This window comes from Amblyomma mixtum, chromosome 1 (genome assembly GCF_055824585.1).
Source record: "Amblyomma mixtum isolate Tamu chromosome 1, ASM5582458v1, whole genome shotgun sequence".
In the NCBI taxonomy this organism is placed as follows: domain Eukaryota; kingdom Metazoa; phylum Arthropoda; class Arachnida; order Ixodida; family Ixodidae; genus Amblyomma; species Amblyomma mixtum.
In genome coordinates this window covers 272,662,591-272,683,223 of record NC_143012.1, presented here as the reverse complement: position 1 = coordinate 272,683,223, position 20,633 = coordinate 272,662,591, and the positions used below count along the sequence as shown (strand labels likewise).

The 20,633-nt window shown below is 47.7% G+C and overlaps 2 protein-coding genes across 4 annotated transcripts in view; one reads left to right on the top strand and one right to left on the bottom strand.

Moving 5' to 3' along the window:
* The window catches only part of LOC149371703 (uncharacterized), a 35,222-nt gene extending 24,154 nt beyond the window's left edge, over nucleotides 1–11,068 (bottom strand). Inside the window, exons 1-8 of the mRNA XM_089585225.1 lie at nucleotides 10,882–11,068; nucleotides 9,280–9,332; nucleotides 7,096–7,307; nucleotides 6,828–6,948; nucleotides 6,634–6,706; nucleotides 4,641–4,736; nucleotides 2,870–2,904; nucleotides 598–657 (exon numbers count right to left, since the gene is read on the bottom strand). Coding sequence (XP_089441351.1) covers nucleotides 598–657; nucleotides 2,870–2,904; nucleotides 4,641–4,736; nucleotides 6,634–6,706; nucleotides 6,828–6,948; nucleotides 7,096–7,307; nucleotides 9,280–9,332; nucleotides 10,882–11,062 — 831 coding nt within the window. The 5' untranslated portion in view covers nucleotides 11,063–11,068. The remainder of the gene's footprint in view (nucleotides 1–597; nucleotides 658–2,869; nucleotides 2,905–4,640; nucleotides 4,737–6,633; nucleotides 6,707–6,827; nucleotides 6,949–7,095; nucleotides 7,308–9,279; nucleotides 9,333–10,881) is intronic.
* Nucleotides 11,069–20,031: 8,963 nt separating this feature from the next.
* The window catches only part of LOC149371700 (uncharacterized), a 44,945-nt gene continuing 44,343 nt past the window's right edge, over nucleotides 20,032–20,633 (top strand). The window contains exon 1 of one of the 3 annotated variants that reach the window (XM_089565946.1): nucleotides 20,032–20,088. The gene's annotated coding sequence lies outside the window, so the exon portion shown is untranslated. Of the gene's footprint in view, nucleotides 20,184–20,633 lie in introns of all 3 variants that reach the window. The other 2 variants (XM_089565945.1, XM_089565947.1) reach the window with 2 other exon arrangements.

The following is a 20,633-nucleotide window of genomic DNA, read 5'->3' as shown; positions in this document are numbered from 1 at the left end:
GTCTAAGACCGTTTTCCCAAGCATCTCACCCTAGAAGAGCCGAGCACCAGGCCAGGGGAAATCTTGTACCCATTAAAGAAACCGGTGGGTACCCGGCGGCACTGGGGATCTAACCTAGCATCTCCCGAATGCGAGGCGGGTGCTCTACCACAAGGCCGCCAAGCCTAAGATCCGATGATCGCCACGGGTGTGGCTGGCGCCATCTATATAAGAGCCTCTCTTAACAGCCGCAGTTTCGACCAGTCCGGATTTTTCTATCACACCGGCTTTTCTGCTACGCTGTGCCCTGGCGCTTTCGCGCAGAAAAGGAAAAAAAAAAAAAAAAAGCCGAGGAGATCCCGAGCAGAGGATGCGGAAGGACGAAGTAATGCGAACGGAAGAGCCCCAAATGATCTCGTCAGACCTCAGCGGCAAAACGCAACTCAGGCGCAGCAGAGAGAATCCCGAAAGCCGCTGCCACTGAATGTGCCCGTTCACAGGCTTGGTAATTGTTGGCCCGTATTTTTAGAGCAAATTCAACGCTGCGGAACTTAAATGTGATGAGTCACAAAATGACTTCCATTCTCATTCGGAGGACGCAAAAGCAAGAACATTCACCTGTAGATCAGTCTTGTTCGCCGAGTCCACGATGTTGTTCAGGCTTGTGGTCACTTCCTCCTGCGTCGATAAAAAGGAGCAGTATACTGGCGTGGCGGCATCCCTTCAAGGCGACATTCCCATGCCCCTTTTCTGCAGCGACGTCATAAAGTTCTTGTTCGGCACGCGCGTGAGCTTTCCAGCGTGTCTGACGTTTACAAACGCATATAGCAACTTGTGCATTTACTGATAAGGTCATTGAAAACTTAAACAATGCATTCAAATTCAGGAACTCGAAGAGGAAAGCGAAACGCGTTGGCTGAATCGCGCGTCACACTCGAGAGCTGTAAACAGCCGCGTTCCTCACGAGGTGCGGCAAGCTATTTCGGGGATTCAGAAAGCAATCGTTCTGACTTGCACAAATCTTCGTAGCCATTCAACCGTGTCAAAATGCCTGTCGAACTAAGGCATTCAGGTAGCTTCCCTTCAGTCGTTCCCATAGCTCGAGCGGGCGCGCCTTTAAAATAAGCCGTTAATTTTTACACAGGAGACCAATTTTTGCAAGATCCTCCCTCAAATACGGTCCTCAACAGCGTTCCAAAGACTAGCCACCCACCAAACGGCGGGACATTATAACTGCCTGGTGCGTATCAATCAGCCAAAAACTTAAAAGCGTCCTTAACCACATACTTAAGTTAAGAAAATTCGATAGCGTTTAGGTGATGTTCGACCCATTTCCAAATTTTGGTGGTCTTCGCATTTTAAACTTTGGCGTTGCCCTATGATTGGTCCACTGGTGTCACTCGGTGTTGATGATATCATGACCCTCTCCATCACTTTCGTAGACAGCGGGAGAGTCCTCATACCACTATTGGCGCAGTAGTGCAGCATCTAAGCGATGCCCCACTGCCCCGGCTTTCAAACACAGAAGCTGGTGGGGCTTGTGAGACCTAGATTGCTCATCCCGAGCTCCTGAAGACAGACAGAAAGACAGCTATTGGCTCCCCTTTGTATCGAGGTGGCAACAAATGTCACCTAGCCATTAATTCCTAACGTGTTCAATATCTTCACATTAACTGCTAAGTTTCCTCCAATTTCTAAACTATACTCTCTTGACCTTCTCCTGTCCTCTAGACATGTCTTACTTGCCTCTACATCTGGAAAATTTAGCATGTCCTGGCTATTCCGAAACCTTAATGCATTGCACATTCCTCTGGCTGCATCGTGCACTGAGGATTTGAGGGCCTTACTCTGGATAAGAATATGTGAAATCATTTCCCTGTCTGGCATGCAGCAACAGCAAACGTAAATTGTGGTGTCAGATTTTTGCCGGTAACACTTCGTCCTCATGCGCCAAGCCCTAGCCTTGAAAAGTAAACCCCTCCCTTTATAATTGTCAGAAAAGTTTTCCATTTTAATCTTTTATTTAGTGGTTTTATAGAGCTCCAACGTCCGTCTTATGCGGCATTTTATTTTTTCACTGAATATTTCCTCTTTCAAGGTTGCCTTACTATCGGTTTCTTCCCTTTGACATTTGTATTTATTAGAACGCTATCTAGTTATTCTCCATGTATCGATACTGTATCGGAACAAGTACCTCAAAATTTTTGCCACCCATCATTTTTCATACATATGCCTCCATTTTCGTGGATATTGCACCATAATTTTGGCCCCACGCGCTTCGAATATTGACCACCCCGTATCAGATCCAACTGCTCCATCAGTAGTGTTTCCATGTGCCTCAAAGGCAAGCCTAGGCTCTGCTTTATTTCAGGTGCCGATTTTGTGGCAGATACCAAGAACACCTCAGCGTACTAGTGCATCTTTTCAGATTCCTTTCTTATGTCCCCATAGAACGGGATTCTTCATGTTCTTCGTCATTTCCTCCCTCCATGCCATGCCCAGTGAGGCTAATGTGCACCGCCACGGTTAGTGACAAACTCGGCAACGGTGGAAACCGGTTGGTAGGTTGTGATGACGTCGCAAGGTCATGTGACATCTTTCGACCAATCAGGTAATTTTGTGGGAAATTTCAAATGTGCCGCTCGTCTCTGATTAATTAGTATGTTGGGTGCTGACGTCATCGAGGAGACCAAGAAATTTCGTCAAAAAGTTCAGAATTTTTTTGCGAGACGACATCCTAAATGATCGTCACCTTTAGTTCTTTCCCTCCTTAACTTTAGGGATATCACCGCATTTATTTCGTGAGAATAAACGTAGCGTTCATGTTTTACGCTCCGTCTGAAGAATGGGCAGGTGTTCAATGACAATACACCTGCCGGGAAATACTTGCCTTACTCGCGTACTCAGCGACGGTTCCGTGAAGCACTGTGAAAAAGCGGTCACAAACGATGACTAAAAGACTCGGCTTAACATTGGATACTCTGCGGATGTCAAACTAACAGACCTGATTGTGCTAGCGCAGCTTTCTTGGACATCAGTTTTAATTGGGACGAATCTATGGAATATTGGACGATACTGTTAGGAACATACTGACTGGAATATTCTAACCTTCCGATGGATATGAAAATTTTGCTCTTAGTGTTTCTCCTGCGCTCGCACCGAGTAGTTAAAGCTGCCTTGGAAAATCAGTGGGGTCAGTTTTTTACTATAATTGTGAGGCAGGTGAGGAATATAGTAAGCTACTGTTATATATATATATATATATATATATATATATATATATATATATATATATATATATATATATATATATATATATATATATATATATATATATATACATGAGAATGGTCGAGCCCTCCGATGCATAGCAGAATCTTGCTCTCAAAGTTTGCCTGTTTTCGCACCGAGTAGTTAAAATTACCTTAGAAAACAGTAGGGTGTGTTTTTGGCAATAATTATGAGAGGCAGGTGAGGGATATTGTAAGATATTACTATGAATATATTGATGAGAATAGTCTAGTCTTCCGATGCTTAGCACAATCTTGCTCAACGTATGTCCTGCACTCGCACCGCGCAGTTAAAACAGCCTTGGAAAAGCAGTGGGGTGCGTTTTTGACATTAATTTTGATGCATGTGAGGAATATTGTGAGATGCTGTTATGAATATATTGATCCGAATGGTCTAGCACTGCGATGCGTAGCAGAATCTTGCTCTTAAGGTTTGTCCTGCTCTCGCATCGAGTAGTTAAAACTGCCCTAAAAAGCAGTGAGGTGCATTTCTTGCAATTATTAGCAGAAAACTACAAGCGTACCGAGGTGGAATCTGTGGATATATTGCTCGCTGTTGTTCAGTCTTACGGCGTTCGAAAAGATTTCTTTAGTAAACAATTTCTCTTTGGAAAAATACGGTTTTCCAGTATTTGTGGTTATGGACTGTGGTATGGGTATCGCGGATGATGCGTTCAGATGGTAAGCTTTATTTAAATGACTTCTGCTAGTCTTTCATGCTTGCTTTATAAATAATTTCGCCTTGCTAATGCAAGCCAGGTCTCATTCTAGCAGGGTAGAGACAAGGAAAGGGGGTGACAGTCAAGGTGCTTGCATTACCCACATATATTTCTCTAGGCGATTAATTACATCTTAGTCCGCTCGTGCTCTCTATTCCAGAGCTGTTTTTTATTCTGTTTTATCCCGGTTGTCCGACGTGCGATTGGCAGATTCCAGTGATGACGGAGGCGTCAACTTAATAAATTACGAAGGATGAAAAGTATAAAAATGAAATAGAACATAGTTCTTTTGGTCATTTGTGAGGATTCCAGTAGCTCGGCGCTTAGTAAAACAACTGTGAACTAAGGAAAGGCGAAGGTGTCCGTCAAATGTAGCGAGACCTTAATTGCTTATTATTGTCAGTAAACGGAAGCTAAATGTTCGTGTATGCCCTCGACCTAATGCCAAGTTTGCTTTGCATTGTGGCTATTCGAAAAAATCAGGTTTTAAGCTTATGCGCCTGGAGAACCGGGGTTTAGGCATCTTTCTTTCTAAGCTGCATTATGCGCATCATTCCTAGCGGCACCAAACTATCTAAACATTTTTCCTTTTATGTCGTGCTTGTAAAGCCGCCCACAATGGCATTCATACAGAAGAGAAGTGAGCACTTACTGCTGACAAAGCTGACATTGTAGACTGCTTGCAACGGGGTGTTGGCCATCAGTAGTCGAACTTCTCTTCCGAGCTGTTTTGGAAACGAGCTGCTGACTACAAAGGGTGAAGTGAAATGTTACAACGGCGCCAAATAACGTCGGGCCACTATTTTCGTACATATCAGATCGTAAAATGGGCTCAAGCGATTGTCGTACTGAAAAACGCTCTGGTTAGTATATAGAAATTGTTTTGGTATACGCTCTTAATTAAACAATGTCCACCTGGCACGGTGAGGAACCTGGCCATCGGGTTGTGGGCATCCTGCCATCAGGCCTTATGAAATGTATCAGGCCTTATGAAATGCTCAGTGGCCCACACGTCACGGTGCTCAGGAAGCAGCCTCGCTTTATGGTGAACTATGCGAAAATTTTTGTGGCAGAACACTATATCCGCGGGTGGGTTTCGAGCACGCGGCGGCAAGAACAGGTCAGCTTCGGTGGCACTACATCGTCGCCGCGGGCGAACGTACCGCGTGTTTAAATGCCAGTCTCTCGCGCTGGGTTTCGCAAGTCGTTTTCATCAATCTAATGAAACCAGAACAAGCCACTATCGTATTGCCCTCTTGAACAGAGCCTCGAAGCAAAGCCGAAGTGAAAACCGAAGTGTGAGCGCACCTAATTTTCATTTGACCTAACCGCGCTAATTCACCAGCCATTTTTTTTTTTTCACGCAAATCCTATCAGAAGTGTGTGCTGCAAGAGAGCTTTACACCTGAACCTACCAGCGCTAACAGAAAACTCCGAAACTTTAGGGCAATCGCGGCACCATGGGGAGGAGTTTCATCCTGAAAGCGCGCATTCTAAACTAAACTGAAGTACACGCGGACGCACCTCTTTGGCTCATCATTTTTGCAAAAAAAATTTGTAAAAATGGCGACACACTTCGCTACCAAGTCAACTAGAGGAAGAGCGTACAAGAATTCTCGGTACGTCCTGTCAAGTCGGTACAGCGTGATTATGAAAGCCGACGTCAACCACTCTTGAATACGAGCAATGTTAAGAGGCCACATTGTGGTAAACGGGATTATTCTTTGGTTCTCGCTCGGGAGGCTCCTGCTAGAACCGGCGCCACGGTGCCAATAAGCTTCATTGCATGCTTGAGTAAAGGGCTGTAACGGGATTTGCAGGGAAAATAGCCTAAGGCGAGCTTGTCAAAATGGCGGTCCGAGCTCAGATCATCAAGTCAACGATCTCGCGCCGTGCGCTGGCGGTGCGGCTGCCGCCACTGCCATCTTCCTAGTTACAGGACACTTTTTGTTGCTTCTAAAAATACATTGTGCGGCTGTTTAGGAAAAAAGATAGGAACTTAGGAAAGGATGTTTAGGAAAAAGATACATTCACGGATGAGAAAACTTTGTTTAAACATCTTCCCACCACTCCATCCAAACTCGTGACGGCTACTCCGAAAAGGAATCCGAGATCACCGTGTTGAAGTTGACGGTGATGTAGTCTGGCATGTGCGCCCAAAAACTGTGCCGACCCACGAAGTTTACTTGCGACCGGTGATGGCGAGACGGAGCTGCATGCTTTTTTTTTACATTTTCTAGCTTATAAAAGCTCAGCTTTCAGTGGAAATGGCGTCCTTATCAACAGAGCGCGGTAATCTATCGATAGATGCAAATTTGTATTTATCCGCTGTCTCTCTCTCATAAAACGCCGCAATCTACGAAGAACGTGCACTGTACCAGGCTGCTGTCGCAAAAAAAGAAAAAACGCTTCATTCCAACAATGATATGTAATGCAACAATGAGAGCACTTTGCTTGCAAAACCAAAGGGTGCAGTGTAAGTGGTTATATTAGAGCGCATTCCTTGTGTTCATTACGGAGTCATAGGGAAGTAGTGAACTATTCTAAAGATGAACGCTAGGGGCAGAGGTAGTTAATCCTACATTTGAGCACGATGTGTTGCATGCGACGTGGATCGAGGGATTTTAATTAAATTGCGAACTTACTTCCGGAACTGAATGTTCCCTTGATGGTTTCTAGCGTTGGCTTGATGTCGCCATCAAGAAACAGGTCAAACCGCTGAAAGAAAACACGTGGAAGGTTGGCTGTCAAGCAGAGGGAGGCCAATTCTGAGCTGTGCTGTGAGCGAGTCGGAAGCGAAAGCATTCTTTTGTGCAGGGCGCCAAGGGGAAAAACTCACACAGTTCATACTGTTCAGGAAAGCGCGCATATCCTTCCGTATGTTCCAAGCCTTGCTTTGCATTACGTCAACGCCGCTCTCGGCACCGACAGATGAGCAGACTTGAAAAACGTAGAACAATCTGAAAAAAAAGTTGGCGTGTAATGGCACCGCCTTTGCCAAAAGTACCCAGTCTGCAGGCAAGTTTGATTCTAGCAGAGCCTGTGACTTGAGGAGGGACCGAACGAGGAGGGTCCGCGAGGAGGGACGGAACCGAGACACTACTCACGTGATGAGCCCCGCAAAGGCCGCCGTGGAGATGGTGTACGGCGTCATGCTGTCCCTGTGTGCAGACAGCGCGAGCCACTTGCGCACGAAGGTGCAGTGAAACTGCGTCTGGACGCGCGACATGACCGCGATGGGCAGCAGGACGAGCAAAACCACTATGGCTGTTGTCATCAGGTACCACGCCTTGTTCAGCCTCGGTTGGTGCAAGGCCGCCTGCGAGAGGTGGGTGGAACAGATTGTAGTCGAAGAGGCCCTACAATGGTGTCGACTGACTGTCATGACGCCGCTAGAGTCATATCATTTCAGGTAGTTCAAGAGCAATGCCACGAGAGCCGGCCGACATCATTGGCTGGAGGTCCTCCTTTGAGAGGCATCCGCCGTCGGTAACGGAAGTAAATACTATTAATTTTTAATAGCGTAGTTCCTTCGGAACCCCGTTGCTATCGGCAGCGCTGTTCACGCATTTCCGTTAACGGTGCGTTCTAAAGAAGAAGCAGTAGCAGCATGGTAGGCATGAGGTGAAGAAGCCGTGGTATGGCAAATGTATCTCAGTAACCATCCCTTCTTTTCCGCCCAGATTTTTGAGTGTTTTGTGAAACGCCTATCCAAGTTCATATCCTCGCAGTAAATAATATTGAATGCGTAGAGGCTGCGCTCCAACACGTATTTGACACGCGCGATTCTGACACCTCAACGGTTGCCAGCGGTGGCCATTGAGTGATGATACGCAATCTTTCTAAAGGAAGTTCTGCTAGTCTTTTCTAGGTTGCACCTCTACTGATGAGTTTTATAGACTGCTGACATGAAAATTTCTCGCGGCAAATGGACTATATCTTAAAATTAGCTTTTTAATGAATTGGAAAATGCAGATTTTCGCGATCGTAGAAGGTGATTGCTGGGATCGAGTCTGGAAAGGACAGTACGGATGTCGGCGAACAGCAACCGGAGCAAAGGAATAGTGATAATAAACAAATGCCGGACCTTGCGTTGTTATTATTATTTTTAGCGTTCTCGTCCTCCTGTGAGTAAGTCACAGGGGCAACTCGCGAACCGCCTATCGTGACGCACGTGTGGCGCAGCGTGTTCGGCAACTTTTTTTTTGAGACGCGTATTCGGTGCGCTCATAAACAACTTCTGCTTTCTCCCCGGCCGAGAGATATACGCGCCGCATAACCCTTTGGATGAGAGGAAATTTCTTGTCACCTGTACAGAACAGCATTTGATCAAAACGAAGGCACGACTGACTACCTTCAATTTTACAAATTAGTCTATAGTGAAGAGCTCGTTTGAAAACAGGCACAAGCAAGATGCATTGTGCTTCGCGCACGCTGAGAACTTAGATGTGCTGGGCTCCGCGCTGAGCTGAAGCGCGTCATGAAGCTCTGCAGAAGAGCGCGAGTGAACAAGCCCGTGGGCACCCGTGTGCCATTGGTCTGTACAATTAAAGAACAAATTCTCCGATTGGTGCTCGCTTTTCTCATTCGTTGCGAAAGGGGTCCCCGAAATTCCGGGCAAACTGATTTAAAGAGGCGTTTTGGAAAAGGGGACACTTGGGCTCTCGGTGGAGAGCCGGAGTCTAGAGAGCGGACGGGATGAAGCTTTGCACTGGCCACGTTCCAAAGAGCCGCAGCACGATTTAAGTCAGCCAGGCAGGAGTTTCGCAGGGGCGAGCTATGGCCTGACGCTCCCAATCGTTCTTGATGATAGCGACCACCCTAAAAAGTGTAAATAGTTAGTAAATAAACTAAGCTGCCAAGAAGTTCGTATACTCCTCATCTCCCTTCTGCAACGTGTCACGCGCAAACGGACACCCGTCTCCTGCGAGGACTGCTATTGCTGAAACGCAATATCAACAACACCCTCCAAAGACCAACTTTGTTATTATGACAAAGCTATCTACAACCCGTATTGTGTTTTCTGTCTAAATGGAAGTCATCTTACGGAAGAGGCGTGTGAACCCCGCCTACATTCTTTTTCATGACCACGGCTTCGGTCGGTTTATTCATCTATTTTCACATACTGCAGTTTCGCATGTAGCAAGGGGGGATGATGATAAACGACACCCAGCCACGCAAGAGCCTCTTGCCACCCGGCAAATCTGATAGCGAAAAGGGTGCACAAGAGGCCGCAGTAAGCGGCTGTGTTGCGCATGCATGCAGCTGCGGCTGTGAGAGTGACGCCTTACCAGGCTGGCCAGTCCTGTGTGCATGTCGAAAGTCTTGTCGTCCAGTACCTTGTCTTGAAAAGTAGAAACAGAAAAAGGACGGATGTTGTTACGAGCGACATCGCCAAGGGCGCTGACTGACGAGAGGACGATAAACGGTAGCTTATAAGTGTTGCTCTCGTGCACCCAATTACGATCGGCAGGCGATAAGAGGAGCAGGTCTTAATCCTCCCTTGAAAATTCCTCAGATAATAAAGGTAGCAATAGGAACGGGATGCAAAGGAAGGACGGAAGAAAGCATCAGCTTTATGTTGCGTACGCGAGAAAGGAGTTTTTAAGTGTGACGCCTGCGTTGTCTGATATAATCATTGGCTTCGTCGGCGCATGGCGAGTGCCGGTACGCTTTCCTTTCCATCCGAGTGGCATTCATTTAGGGATCCACCCCTTAAGATCTGCGAAGACATTTATTGAGCCTCGCTTCATTTCAAGCATATTGCTTGGTAACCGGCCTCTAGACGGGAACCCGCTGCTAAAAAGCCAACGCTTTTTCAACTGCGAAAGAAAAGCCGGCGTCCCATCGTGTCACTAAAAAGATCGATTGGTCGAAAGGTTCCTGATTAAGCGTGACGTCATCGCACAAGCTGTGTCGTCATGCACAGGTCGGCGCAGCGGCCACTGGGCTGCGCAGGGTTGTGGCGTCTTTTAAAGTTTCGCAACCTCAGCAAAGCAGCGTAACAGAGCGCCTGTGACGAAAGAAAATCACCTTCTCTGAGAACAAAAATCGCCGAGCGGGGAATCGAACTCCGCTGTCCTTTGGATCGCGCGCTACCCGTACACGACCGACGCTAAAAATGGGGCCCTTGACGACTAAACGCAAAATCGTAGTGAGAAAAAGTAGATGAGCAACTCTGCACATATAGGCGCGTAAGCATAACGACACGGGAGGGATATTTGATGCTGTCACACTGTGACATTACTGAGCAGCTTAGGCGTCGTCCAACTCTTTTTTTTTTTTAATTCAATATACTCGCAGCACAACTGCAAGTACAAGTCTGGAATATTAAGCTCAGAACTAAGGAACGCTGAGACTTAATCTACAAATCAAGGGACAAAAAGGCGACGTTTCAGCTTTTCTGTTCTTTGGCCTCGTTCGCCTTTTTAAAATTTTTTGCACCCCTTGGCAAGACAAAGAAGGAAAAGAGGTGACCTCAGCAAGCATTGGGTGCCACTGTTTGACAAGCAGAGAAGTGTTAAACACCGGGAGTCACGGAAGAGGAAAAGCGGCTTGGTGTTTCATTAGCAGAGACAACGTGCATTCTTCAAAACGAACTGAAACCGGGCCGATGCAGTGCCTTTTAGAAACAGAAGGCATCTGCTTTTCTCCTATGACGTCACCGCACTATGTCCGGTTGGCCATGCCATGCATTTATAACACAACAAGCGACGGTCTTCGGGAATGCGCGTCTGGTTGCGCTCTCCCGTTTTTCCTGTTTTTAAGCACTGATTTTTTTTTTTGCCGTGGTAATGTGATCCGGGTGACGTCATAGACCTCTCGACCAATTAGCAAATTTCACGACTAATGTGGGACGCGCGCTGCCGCGCTGATAAATTGAGGTATCTCACCAGTGTCCACATCAGTGGCGAGCGAGTCGGCGATCCGCGAGGCCAGGTAGTTCCAGGCGAACGCGAAGCTCGTGTCGGTGTACAGTGTCACGTTACGCCCGGCCAGGGACGCGCAGCCCGACGTTGCGGCGGCGCTGCCGCTCAGCGACAGGGCCGCCGCAAGCACGGCGGCAGCGCTCATACGTGGTGGCCTGTATGCTTGGGCCACGGGTGGACTGCAGTGGGAAAACAGAGCTGCGGTGAGCGGGGCATCGCATCTCCTGCTATCGGGAGCAGTGGCCAACTGCGAGGGCCCTTCGCTAGCGTCACAACACCTCTTCAGCATGGTGCGAGCTTTGACATACAGCCGGACGCACACACCTGTCTTGAGGCACACGCGTCATTTACGAGAGGCTCAAAACAAGACCTCCCACGAACTGTTTCTTAACTCCTCATAAAGCTAGACTGCGTCGGGCACTCCGCCTCGAGTGCCACAAATGGACAACAGCGCACTTCCGTTGAGCGCTCTGGACAGGTGTGTGGACGGTGACCGTGCAGGTTACACGCACACAAGCCAAAGCTCTGCTCGTCGGTGCAGTAGAGGCAGCGCATAGTAAAAGCGAACATTCCTTACGTCCTGCTCGTCTACTCCGAAAAGCTCGAGTTCATCCGCGTCTGGCCATCTCAAGTCTCGTGTACACAAGGGACCGACACTGCCGCTAATACTCACGCACGACCGCCATTAGGCTTTGTCTTCTTCCGCCTGCCATGGTGATGATATTTACTCCTACGAAGAGTGGTCTGCAAATGGAAACTAAAACTGCGTTGTCTGCAAATTTGTGTACCTAATTTGGATTAATGCCTGCACGTGTTTATTACACATAATCTATTGGTCATTTTTTAAAGTATTGTCACCAAAAAACTACTTGCAAGCAAAGATCAAAGGAGACCTCGTGCGGGGGTTGGAAATGCGTCTCGTGGAACTTTGCGCCTCGTTTTTCTGGCTGTGAAATAAATCTGATAAGCTTTACTCTATTCCTCTTTCTTCTATTACGAAGAGAAAGACTGGTATGCAGTACGTCTTACAGCCTTTCGGCCTAATACTCGTCAACAGTGGAAGAGGAGGCTTAGCGGCGGAAAGATGGTACTTCGTGTTATCCTTTTAATACACTGCCCTTTCTCAACGCACTGTGCCAACAGCAAAGCAAAACCACAAAGCTAGCTTATATTCATCCAGTAAAGATGATTGGTTCTTCTTCACACCTCGCATCGAGGTCTCGTTCATTTGACGTTGAAGTCGTAGCAGACAGCCAGACGATGGACGGACGATGACACATGGACGAACAAAGCAATTGGACTTTTATAACGCTTAAAGAAAACTGTACAGAAACCATAAGATGGGCCAGAGGCTTCTGCATCGAATAACTGCAAGGGAGCGCCTGCAAGTACGGAAAAACAGCAATCCCCGTCTCCAGACCCAAAGCCACCAGACCCGGGGCTACCTGGGCCTGCTACTTTGAGTCCTGTGCTTGCTGCTCAGGAGCCATCTGTCACCTAGCGATCACGAGAGCAGAACACCCCTTATGTAGAGGCAGTGGAGGCGCTACAGCCAGTGAATGTGCGACATGCCGTCGCCAGAATGCAGTAGTGTGTCGCCTGAAGTGTCAGCCTCTAGTATATTCGGTGCCCCGTCGGCTGTCAGCGTGGTTGCGAGCGACGTGTTCCACTCGGTTTCATGGGCCGAAGCCTTGACTGTCTCTGAAGAGGCGATGGACAACAGCGCACCTTTGAAGCGTCCTGCAGATGATGAGGTGTGTGTCGATGGCGATGAGCAGAAAGCACCTGGTGTGGTGGCATTGGGAAGGGTAACCTCAAAACGAAGGGCGATGTTTGCCCCAAAGGCCGCCGATTTGCAGGCCGGTCACCCGAGTGCAGGGGATGGCGTTAAACAAGACAAGCACCAAAAATGGCGGGTGTTACAGCATTTCAGGTCCTTAACATTAGGGGTTTGCGCAACCGTCGAAGGCAACATCCGTTGCGGCATCTTTTAAAGAAATGGGGTGTGAGTGTGGCAGCCATCCAGGAAACCAAGCTGTCCACTGATGAGGAGACTGAAGCTGCTCAACACATTGGGGATTACTGCCGTGTCGTATCGCACAGATGATGACGGCCGGCTTATCTGCTATGACCTCGCAATTTCGGGTGTACAGCGGTGAATTATTTGTGTTTATGCTCCTGTAAAACAGCGTGATAGAAGGCTATTTTTCCAGTCACTAGTTGGCCATTTGTGCAATGATCGTAAAATTATGCTATTGGGTGATTTTAATTGTGTTCGTAGGTATGAAGACCGAGCAGTGTTAAGTAAGCGTTATGACCCTATAGTGCTGCTTTACTTACTGATTTGGCATTCGAATGCAGCCTGGTGGATGTTGGGCAAGATAAGGGACATAACATTCAATCTCTTTTTTTCAGTGCTCCTCTAGTGCTCGGCTTGACAGGATTTACGTTTCAGCAGACATGTCAGCCAGTGTTTTTGGTTCCTGGGCGCGGCCCATATTCTTCAGTGATAACTGCATGGCGTCTCTTTAGATAGAGAGGCGCAGTCGGCGCATACTCCATCCTCGATGGGAGCTGTGGAAGCTGAATAGCTGTCTGCTCTCAGATGAAATCTTCAAACGTGCTGCATCTACTTTCTTGAAAGGCGCATGGTCACGCAGTGGTCTCCCAGTTTTGCAAAAATGGGACTTCTTTAAACAAGAAACAAAAAACATTGCTATTGAAGCCTCAGCAAGAATCGCGTTTTTTAGGAGTCTTCACCTTCGAGAGCTAGGCCGTGCATTAGTAGAGCTACATGAGTTAGCGAGGATTAGCTAAGGTGTCTATGTAGAAGATATCACGACCATAAAAGCAGAGCTTCAGCATGTTGAAACCGAAAGATACAAAGGGGCCTTGATAACGTCTCGGTCCCGTAGGTTTCTGCATGAGTAACCATCTCGACGGGCCCTGAGTGACGAAAGGCAGACTGCTCTTGCTAAAAAAATATTGGAAATTCAGTACGGTGGTTGCACATACAACGATGGCCCTGGTATTATTGATGCTTTCTTTGACTATTATCGGAAGCTGTTAGGGGGTTGCGCGGGTATAAATATGAGATCAGATTACAGTCGCTTATTCGAAGCCTCTCCCCGACTTGACGATGAGCAACGTGCTGTTGTGGAGGGGCCTATCACTTTGGACGAAATTAAATCTGCCATTCCTGACCTGACGGCTCAGAAAACTGATGGGTCATATGGCATTACTAGCGAGTTCTAAAAAAAAACATTTTTCCCTTGCCTAGCGCCTGTCTTGATGGAGATTTTCCAGGCTTCTTACGGTGTTGGTTTTTTGCCCCCCCCCCCCTCCCCCCCCTCCCCCCCCCCACACACACACACACTTTCTATTCTGGTGCTATATCAATTCCAAAAAAGCACTGATACAAATCGGTTGAAAACTGTTGATGGATATCGTCCAATTTCCCTCTGTAATGTAGATTACAAACTTTTTGCAAAGGTTCTTCGCAATCGTCTGCAGCTGGCTGTCGCTCACATAATATGCACGCATCAGGTCTGGGGTATCAGAGGCCGCAGCATCCAAACCCATATTCATATTGCACGTTCAGTGTTGGGGACAGTATCAGATGAGACCGGACAAGTAGCTCTAATTCAGATTGACCTTGCTAAGGCCTTTGATAAAGTTCGTTACGATTTCTTGCTTGTGGTCTTAGAGCATGCAAATATTGGAGGTGTTTTGCTTAGGGGCATAAGACTGTGCTATAAAGAGTCCTATACAAGGAAGGCTAATTGTTAACCAAGAGCTAACCAAACCTATTCCATTTAAATTATCTGTTCGCCCAGGCTGTCCATTATCGGCTTTGTTGTTTGCCCTATATCTTGAACCCCTTTGCCTCAGTAGTATTAGCAGCGCAACTATCCGTGGTTTCTCCCTGGCGCAATGTGAAATTATGATTTTAGCCTATGCAGATGATGTCACCCTCTTTTGTTCTGACAAAACGAGTGTGCTTGAGGCATTATACATTTGACTGAACAGTTTTGCGAGGCATCAGGTGCGGCCCTTAATTTAGATAAATCCAAGGGGTTTTGGTTGGGCCATTGGAGTACAACGCCAAGTCATTATGGTGGCATAAGCTGGGACTGCGGGACCCTTCGCTGCCTAGGGGTTCCTCTTCACCAAATTCGCAACAGTGGAGCCCACTGGGATACACAGATAACCTCCACGAGGCGGCAAACCCAGGCTTGGTTTGGTTTGGTTTATTGTGGTTTAACATCCCAAAGCGACTCAGCCTATAAGAAACGCCGTATAGTTAAGGGCTCCGGAAATTTCGACCGCCTGGGGTTCTTTGACGTGCACTGACATCGCACAGTAGATGGGTCTCTAGAATTTTGCCTTCATCGAAATTCGACCGCTGCGGCCGGGATCGAACCTGCGTCTTTCGGGTCAGCAGTCGAGCACCACAACCACTGAGCCACCGCGGCGGCAAAAAGCCCAGGCTTGGATGGGTAGGGAACTATCAGTGTTTGCTCGGGCTCAAGTCTGCAACATTTTTTTTTATTTGCCAAATTTGCCTATGTGCTGCAGGTTCTCCACTGTGCAAGGAAAAAAGTGCAGGTGATGCACAGAATAGTTGCTACCTTCGTATGGCGTCACCAATGGGAACCCATGCGTAGCGCTAACCTATTTCTTTCTCTATAGTCTCTTTCTCTTTAGTAGTGGTGGCGTTGCGCACCTAATTATGCGGGCTGAAACTTGAGAGCGAAAAAGGTAGCCCATAAACCGCTCACAATCTTTGTGAGCGAAAATGGGGGCTGTTCCTCGCAAGCAATGCATGATGACGGTTTTGCCGTGCGGGACGAGTTGTTTCGACGCTTCAAGAAGACTGCACAATGGCTGCGCGCTGTTGAACTGGGAGATGTGCAGGTGAGTGCGTTGTCGGTGCTGCGGCAGGTGCTGCGGCAGGTGCTGTGCGTACTCGCTGCGCTTCTTCGCCACCGGTTAGTTTCGTGGTTTCAACGCACCGTATAGGAAATGAGGCAAACGTCGGCGTAGCCCAACCACTGTGAGCAAGTATTTGCAGCGGATGGCGGAGACCGCCATCAACGTTAAGACGCAGAAGGGGTGTGTTCGCTTTCCGGCGAGACCCGAATAGAAGGCGGTGGCGAAGGAGGGGTTCCTTCGCTTAAACTTTCACTGCGGCAGCACCCAGGGGTCGTCGGGTGTGTTGAATTTTCCTTCCTCCATGCACGCGGCCGTCAAGGCATCTTAGCCACCATGGACGCTCAAAGCATCGTGGGCCGGTGAGCTACTTGGTGCGGGAAAGTCGAATTTTTTCGGGAACACAGAGTGGCACTAGTAAGTTGTTTGATTCCAAAAACGCTGTTCTCCGTGTGTATGTATACAGGGTGTTTCACGTAACTTGAACCAAGTATTTAAAAAAAGCGGTAAACCGCAGCCCGCTGAAATCAACGATACATTGTTCGCCATCATGTGGCGCTCCTCAGAATATTTTTTTATTGCGCTTATAGTTAATTAACTAATTTTAATTATGCAAATTTTCAAATGATCATTTTAGTGCCAAGACCGTTAAGTTAGGTTGTAGAGCAGGTTTATAACCAACCGATCCAGTTTATTGTAGCATCGTATCTCCTACGGGGTCCTTTTTTCCGGCATCTAAAGAAAGCCCGCGAAATATGAAAAAATACCACGTGACTACGCTCGTGCGCTACCAAATTGCAACGCTCTCAACGGTGTTTCGAGCAAACGGAGCGTGCCCGCTAACCGCGGCGAAGTGAACGGCCGCCGCGCCGCTGCGGAAAGTGCTGACGCACTGCCAAGCCGCTGCTAAGAGCTATATATATATATATATATATATATATATATATATATCAACGAAGCATGTTACGAAGCGATTCCTTATCGCCAGCTGTCTGCAACGGCGCGTGCCTGGGAAAGCTCGCCGATCTTGAAATGGCCTCTTTGAAAAGTTTTTGTCGTCCTTGCTCGTCGCTTTTTATAGCGAAAGCAATGCTACGCCAGGTCTAACCGCTCGTTCCGTGGCCCGTGGACCCCCCTGCTTCTCGAGGAGCGGCCGCCGCGCATAACAGATGATGTGACGTCAGCCTCTCCGTTGCTGTGGCGACGCGTGACATCAGCTTGCTCTCTCCACCGCAACCAGGAGGAGCCGGTAGTGCCGCGCTAGGGTGGCTAGCCGCGCTCCTCGAGGAGTCTCGCCATGGAAGTCACTGACGAAGAGTCTATATCTGAATCTAGTTGCTCTACTGCTTCTGAACAGTTGAACTCTAAGGCGACAGCCAAGCAAGCTAGGAAGAATGCAAGAAAGAGGTTACAACGTGCCCAAGAAATGGAAGAACAACGAGAAGAACGACTGCGGAAACGACGAGAAGCCGAAACAGCTAAACGAGCTGTATCGAGTTCAGAAGCTGGGATTAGGCAAGCTAAACGGAATGAAGCCAAGCGGAAAAACATGCCCAGGAAACAGAGGAACAACGAGAAGAACGTTTGCGAAAACGACGAGAATCAGAGCAAGCCACTTCAAGTTCAGAATGTGAGTCCAGCCGTGCTATACGGAATGAAGCTAGGAGACGAAGACATAACATTGTATTGCTTTCGCAACCAACCAGCTTTAACCAGAGCTAAACCACACCAATTTTTGTCACCGTTTGGTAAGATTTGCACCCCGCTACACCGCTGCAGCAGTTTTATTGGTTCTATCGTTTCCTTCTGTGTACGGCCAGTGCGAAACCTTTTCCCGTCGTTGGGTGACGCTTCGCGCTGTTCGTTTGAAGCGCTTAGCTCTTCATTTCAAGATGAGCTTGTGGCATGTGCAGAAACTTTGCTCCGTGGCACACTGCGACAGCGTGGACTGTACCGTCGGTGTCTTACTACACCGCTTCCCGCTGGACTTTCACAGGTGAGCTCTTGTCGTTGTCGTCTGCTCTAGATGTGCTTTTGTCGAGCTCTTCGCGCCTGTTTCGTAGCTGTAACCGTTTCATGCGTACTTGGCTTGATGTTAGCGGGGATATTTAAGTAAGCCGTAGGACACGCACTTGCAGTCCTAAGGTGTGCGAAAGAGGCCCACCATTTGTCTTATTTATAGTTTAGTTTCGTGCAGCCGACTGTCACCAACGTGAACTTGATGCCGGGCTCTCAGGAGCAACCACGTGCCTTCTACTGACCGCAAGGTCAATTTAAAATCAACTATGCTGCCTAACACCTCTGAGCATGACATTAATGGGTTTTCCAACGCTGTGAAGCCAATTTGAGGATCCCCTCGCAACTGACAGTATTAAAACTCAACCACGTGCATGTGCACCGCCTCGACCGTGCCTTAACTGAATTCGGTCAGCAGTAGTTATTGCCGTTCTGCATATACATAACCTTCAATGCAGCTTTAAACTTACTTCGCTGCTTCGCTCTCGTCAGATTTTGAGCGTAGAAAAGCAGCTAGCCGCGTGGTATCAGGACGAGCGTAACCGCACTCTGAGGCTTGGTGGGAGCATTTACTGCAATAGTTATGATATAATGTACTGCATTTAGGTGAAAGGAATCATGACGTATTGACGTTTGGAGTATATGGTATTCATTTCGATGCAGTTGTATAACGTGCATGCTACATCATGTCCACGTGCAAAACATGGGTTCTGCCGCAACCTCAGCCTGGAAAAGACGCCGTGCCAGCTGCGAGACCTGAGGGTTTGTTCCAAGCACTTCGAACCGTCTGCGTATCTGCGGCCAGGATGACTGCGTCCCGATGCTGTGCCTACTCAAGGACGGACTGGCGGTACTTAATGCCCTTGCACTTTACTGTAAACTACACTTCATGTATGTATTAGTTTGATTAGAATTGCTTCAAATTACTCCGGTTAGCGACAAGAAGCAGGTCTCGAGGTTGTCCGCAGGCCCTATGTATGGTGTAATGCTGTAGCGTTGAACAGGTTTGTTGATGCTAATACTTGTCTTTTAATATTGTCATGCAGGTGCAAACATATCTGCTATATTCTTTCAGTTGAAGAAATGAAATGTGAAGAGTAGTCTCAGTGCTATATGCCCCATGTGTATCTTGGTGCGCTTATTTGATGTCATTTTTGCCTCCATTAAAGTTGTCATAGCATGTTTTCTGTGCATTTAAATTTTCCTGTGGCCGCCGCGGTGGCTCAGTGGTTATGGTGCTCGGCTGCTGACCCGAAAGACGCGGGTTCGATCCCGGCCGCGGCGGTTGAATTTCTTTGGAGGAGAAATTCTAGAGGCCCGTGTACTGTGCGATGTCAGTGCACGTAAAAGAAGCCCAGGTGGTCGAAATTTCCGGAGCCCTCCACTACGGCGTCTCTCATAGCCTTAGTCGCTTTGGGACGTTAAACCCCATAAACCAAAGCAAACCTGGCAACATTTGTAGCACTTCAGAGCTTTTTCCTGTCTGCACTGCGACCATTGACATTAGCCAGCTGAAACAGTGCTACTGTTTGTGCTGCCTGTAACATGCGTTTTTATTGGTGTGCTTTATCACTGTATTTGTTTGGTTGATGTAATAAACCATCAATATGAAAACGATACTTGCCATACATTCTGTTGTGAACTGTGCACATGAGCCAGTGCTTTGTGGATCGTATCTTGCCATACTCAGAGACCAAGTACTTGTAAGGGTACTTGCGCCAGTATGCCAGTATTTGCGTTGCGAATTATGCATGCTTAGCCTGTGTCTGCAAGGGTTGCTGCCTTTCTACGCTGCCTTCTTTGCCAGCCACTTTTATTGGGCTTCCAACTGCTCATAAATAAGGACATGACTAGCAGGAACTCGAGCACATTTAACTGGCAAAGGTTGGCTCGCGCTGAAAGGTAACACCTTCAAGAGACGCGGGCTCGAAAATGCGGATTCTACAAAACAGACTGGTTTATAATTCGCGCCAAAAGTTTACGTAAACGTGACGTCATTTAACGTCACGCACTCGTGTGCCCCCCCGCATTCAGGGGCGCTGGGGTGCCCATGAGCCGCCATTTTGAGATCAAGGGTGTTTACGGCATAGAGTTTCTTACTATTGTTTACGGAGCCTTCGTTACCATAGTGTATCAGAGTTGGTCACGCTGCCCGTAATGTTCCTATCCTAGCGGAAAAGTTATGAACTACAACATGCGCTCTGGAGCAGGACCACTGTGCAGGTCTGTAGTTTAGTAGGTCTTGGAGTTTTTAATGCACGATTTGTAATGGTTGTTTGTGCGGTAAATAGCCACAGTCCGTCTGCTGAAGCGATAAGGTATGCAGCTATGCATTTATGCGAAGCTTGCGTGCAATCTACAGAGTATTATGCCCATTTATTGCCTCTTGAGCGGTCCGTTCCGCGCGTACACTTTAACTGAGCAGATACTCTGACTTGTGGATGCCACTTTTGAAGTCACTTTTGCTGGTTCCGGCGCCGCGGTGGAATGAAACAACGAAGTCGTCATTTAAAACTTTTTTGAACTCTCTTTTTACTCTGGCTTTCTGTGAGGATGAGCAGCTTGTGATTTTGTGATTATTCAAAATTCATGGAGCATGCTCGCCACATGTTGGAAACAAGCGTTGCCACCTTTGCTTTTGTTGTGGCCTGACCTGAAGGGTTTCTGCATGGTTTCATTCTGTAAGAATTTATGTGTACCATGTTTGTGCTGGGTCCCAGAAATTCGCATTGACCGTTAGTTTATGTGCCAGAGGTCCTACCATTTTA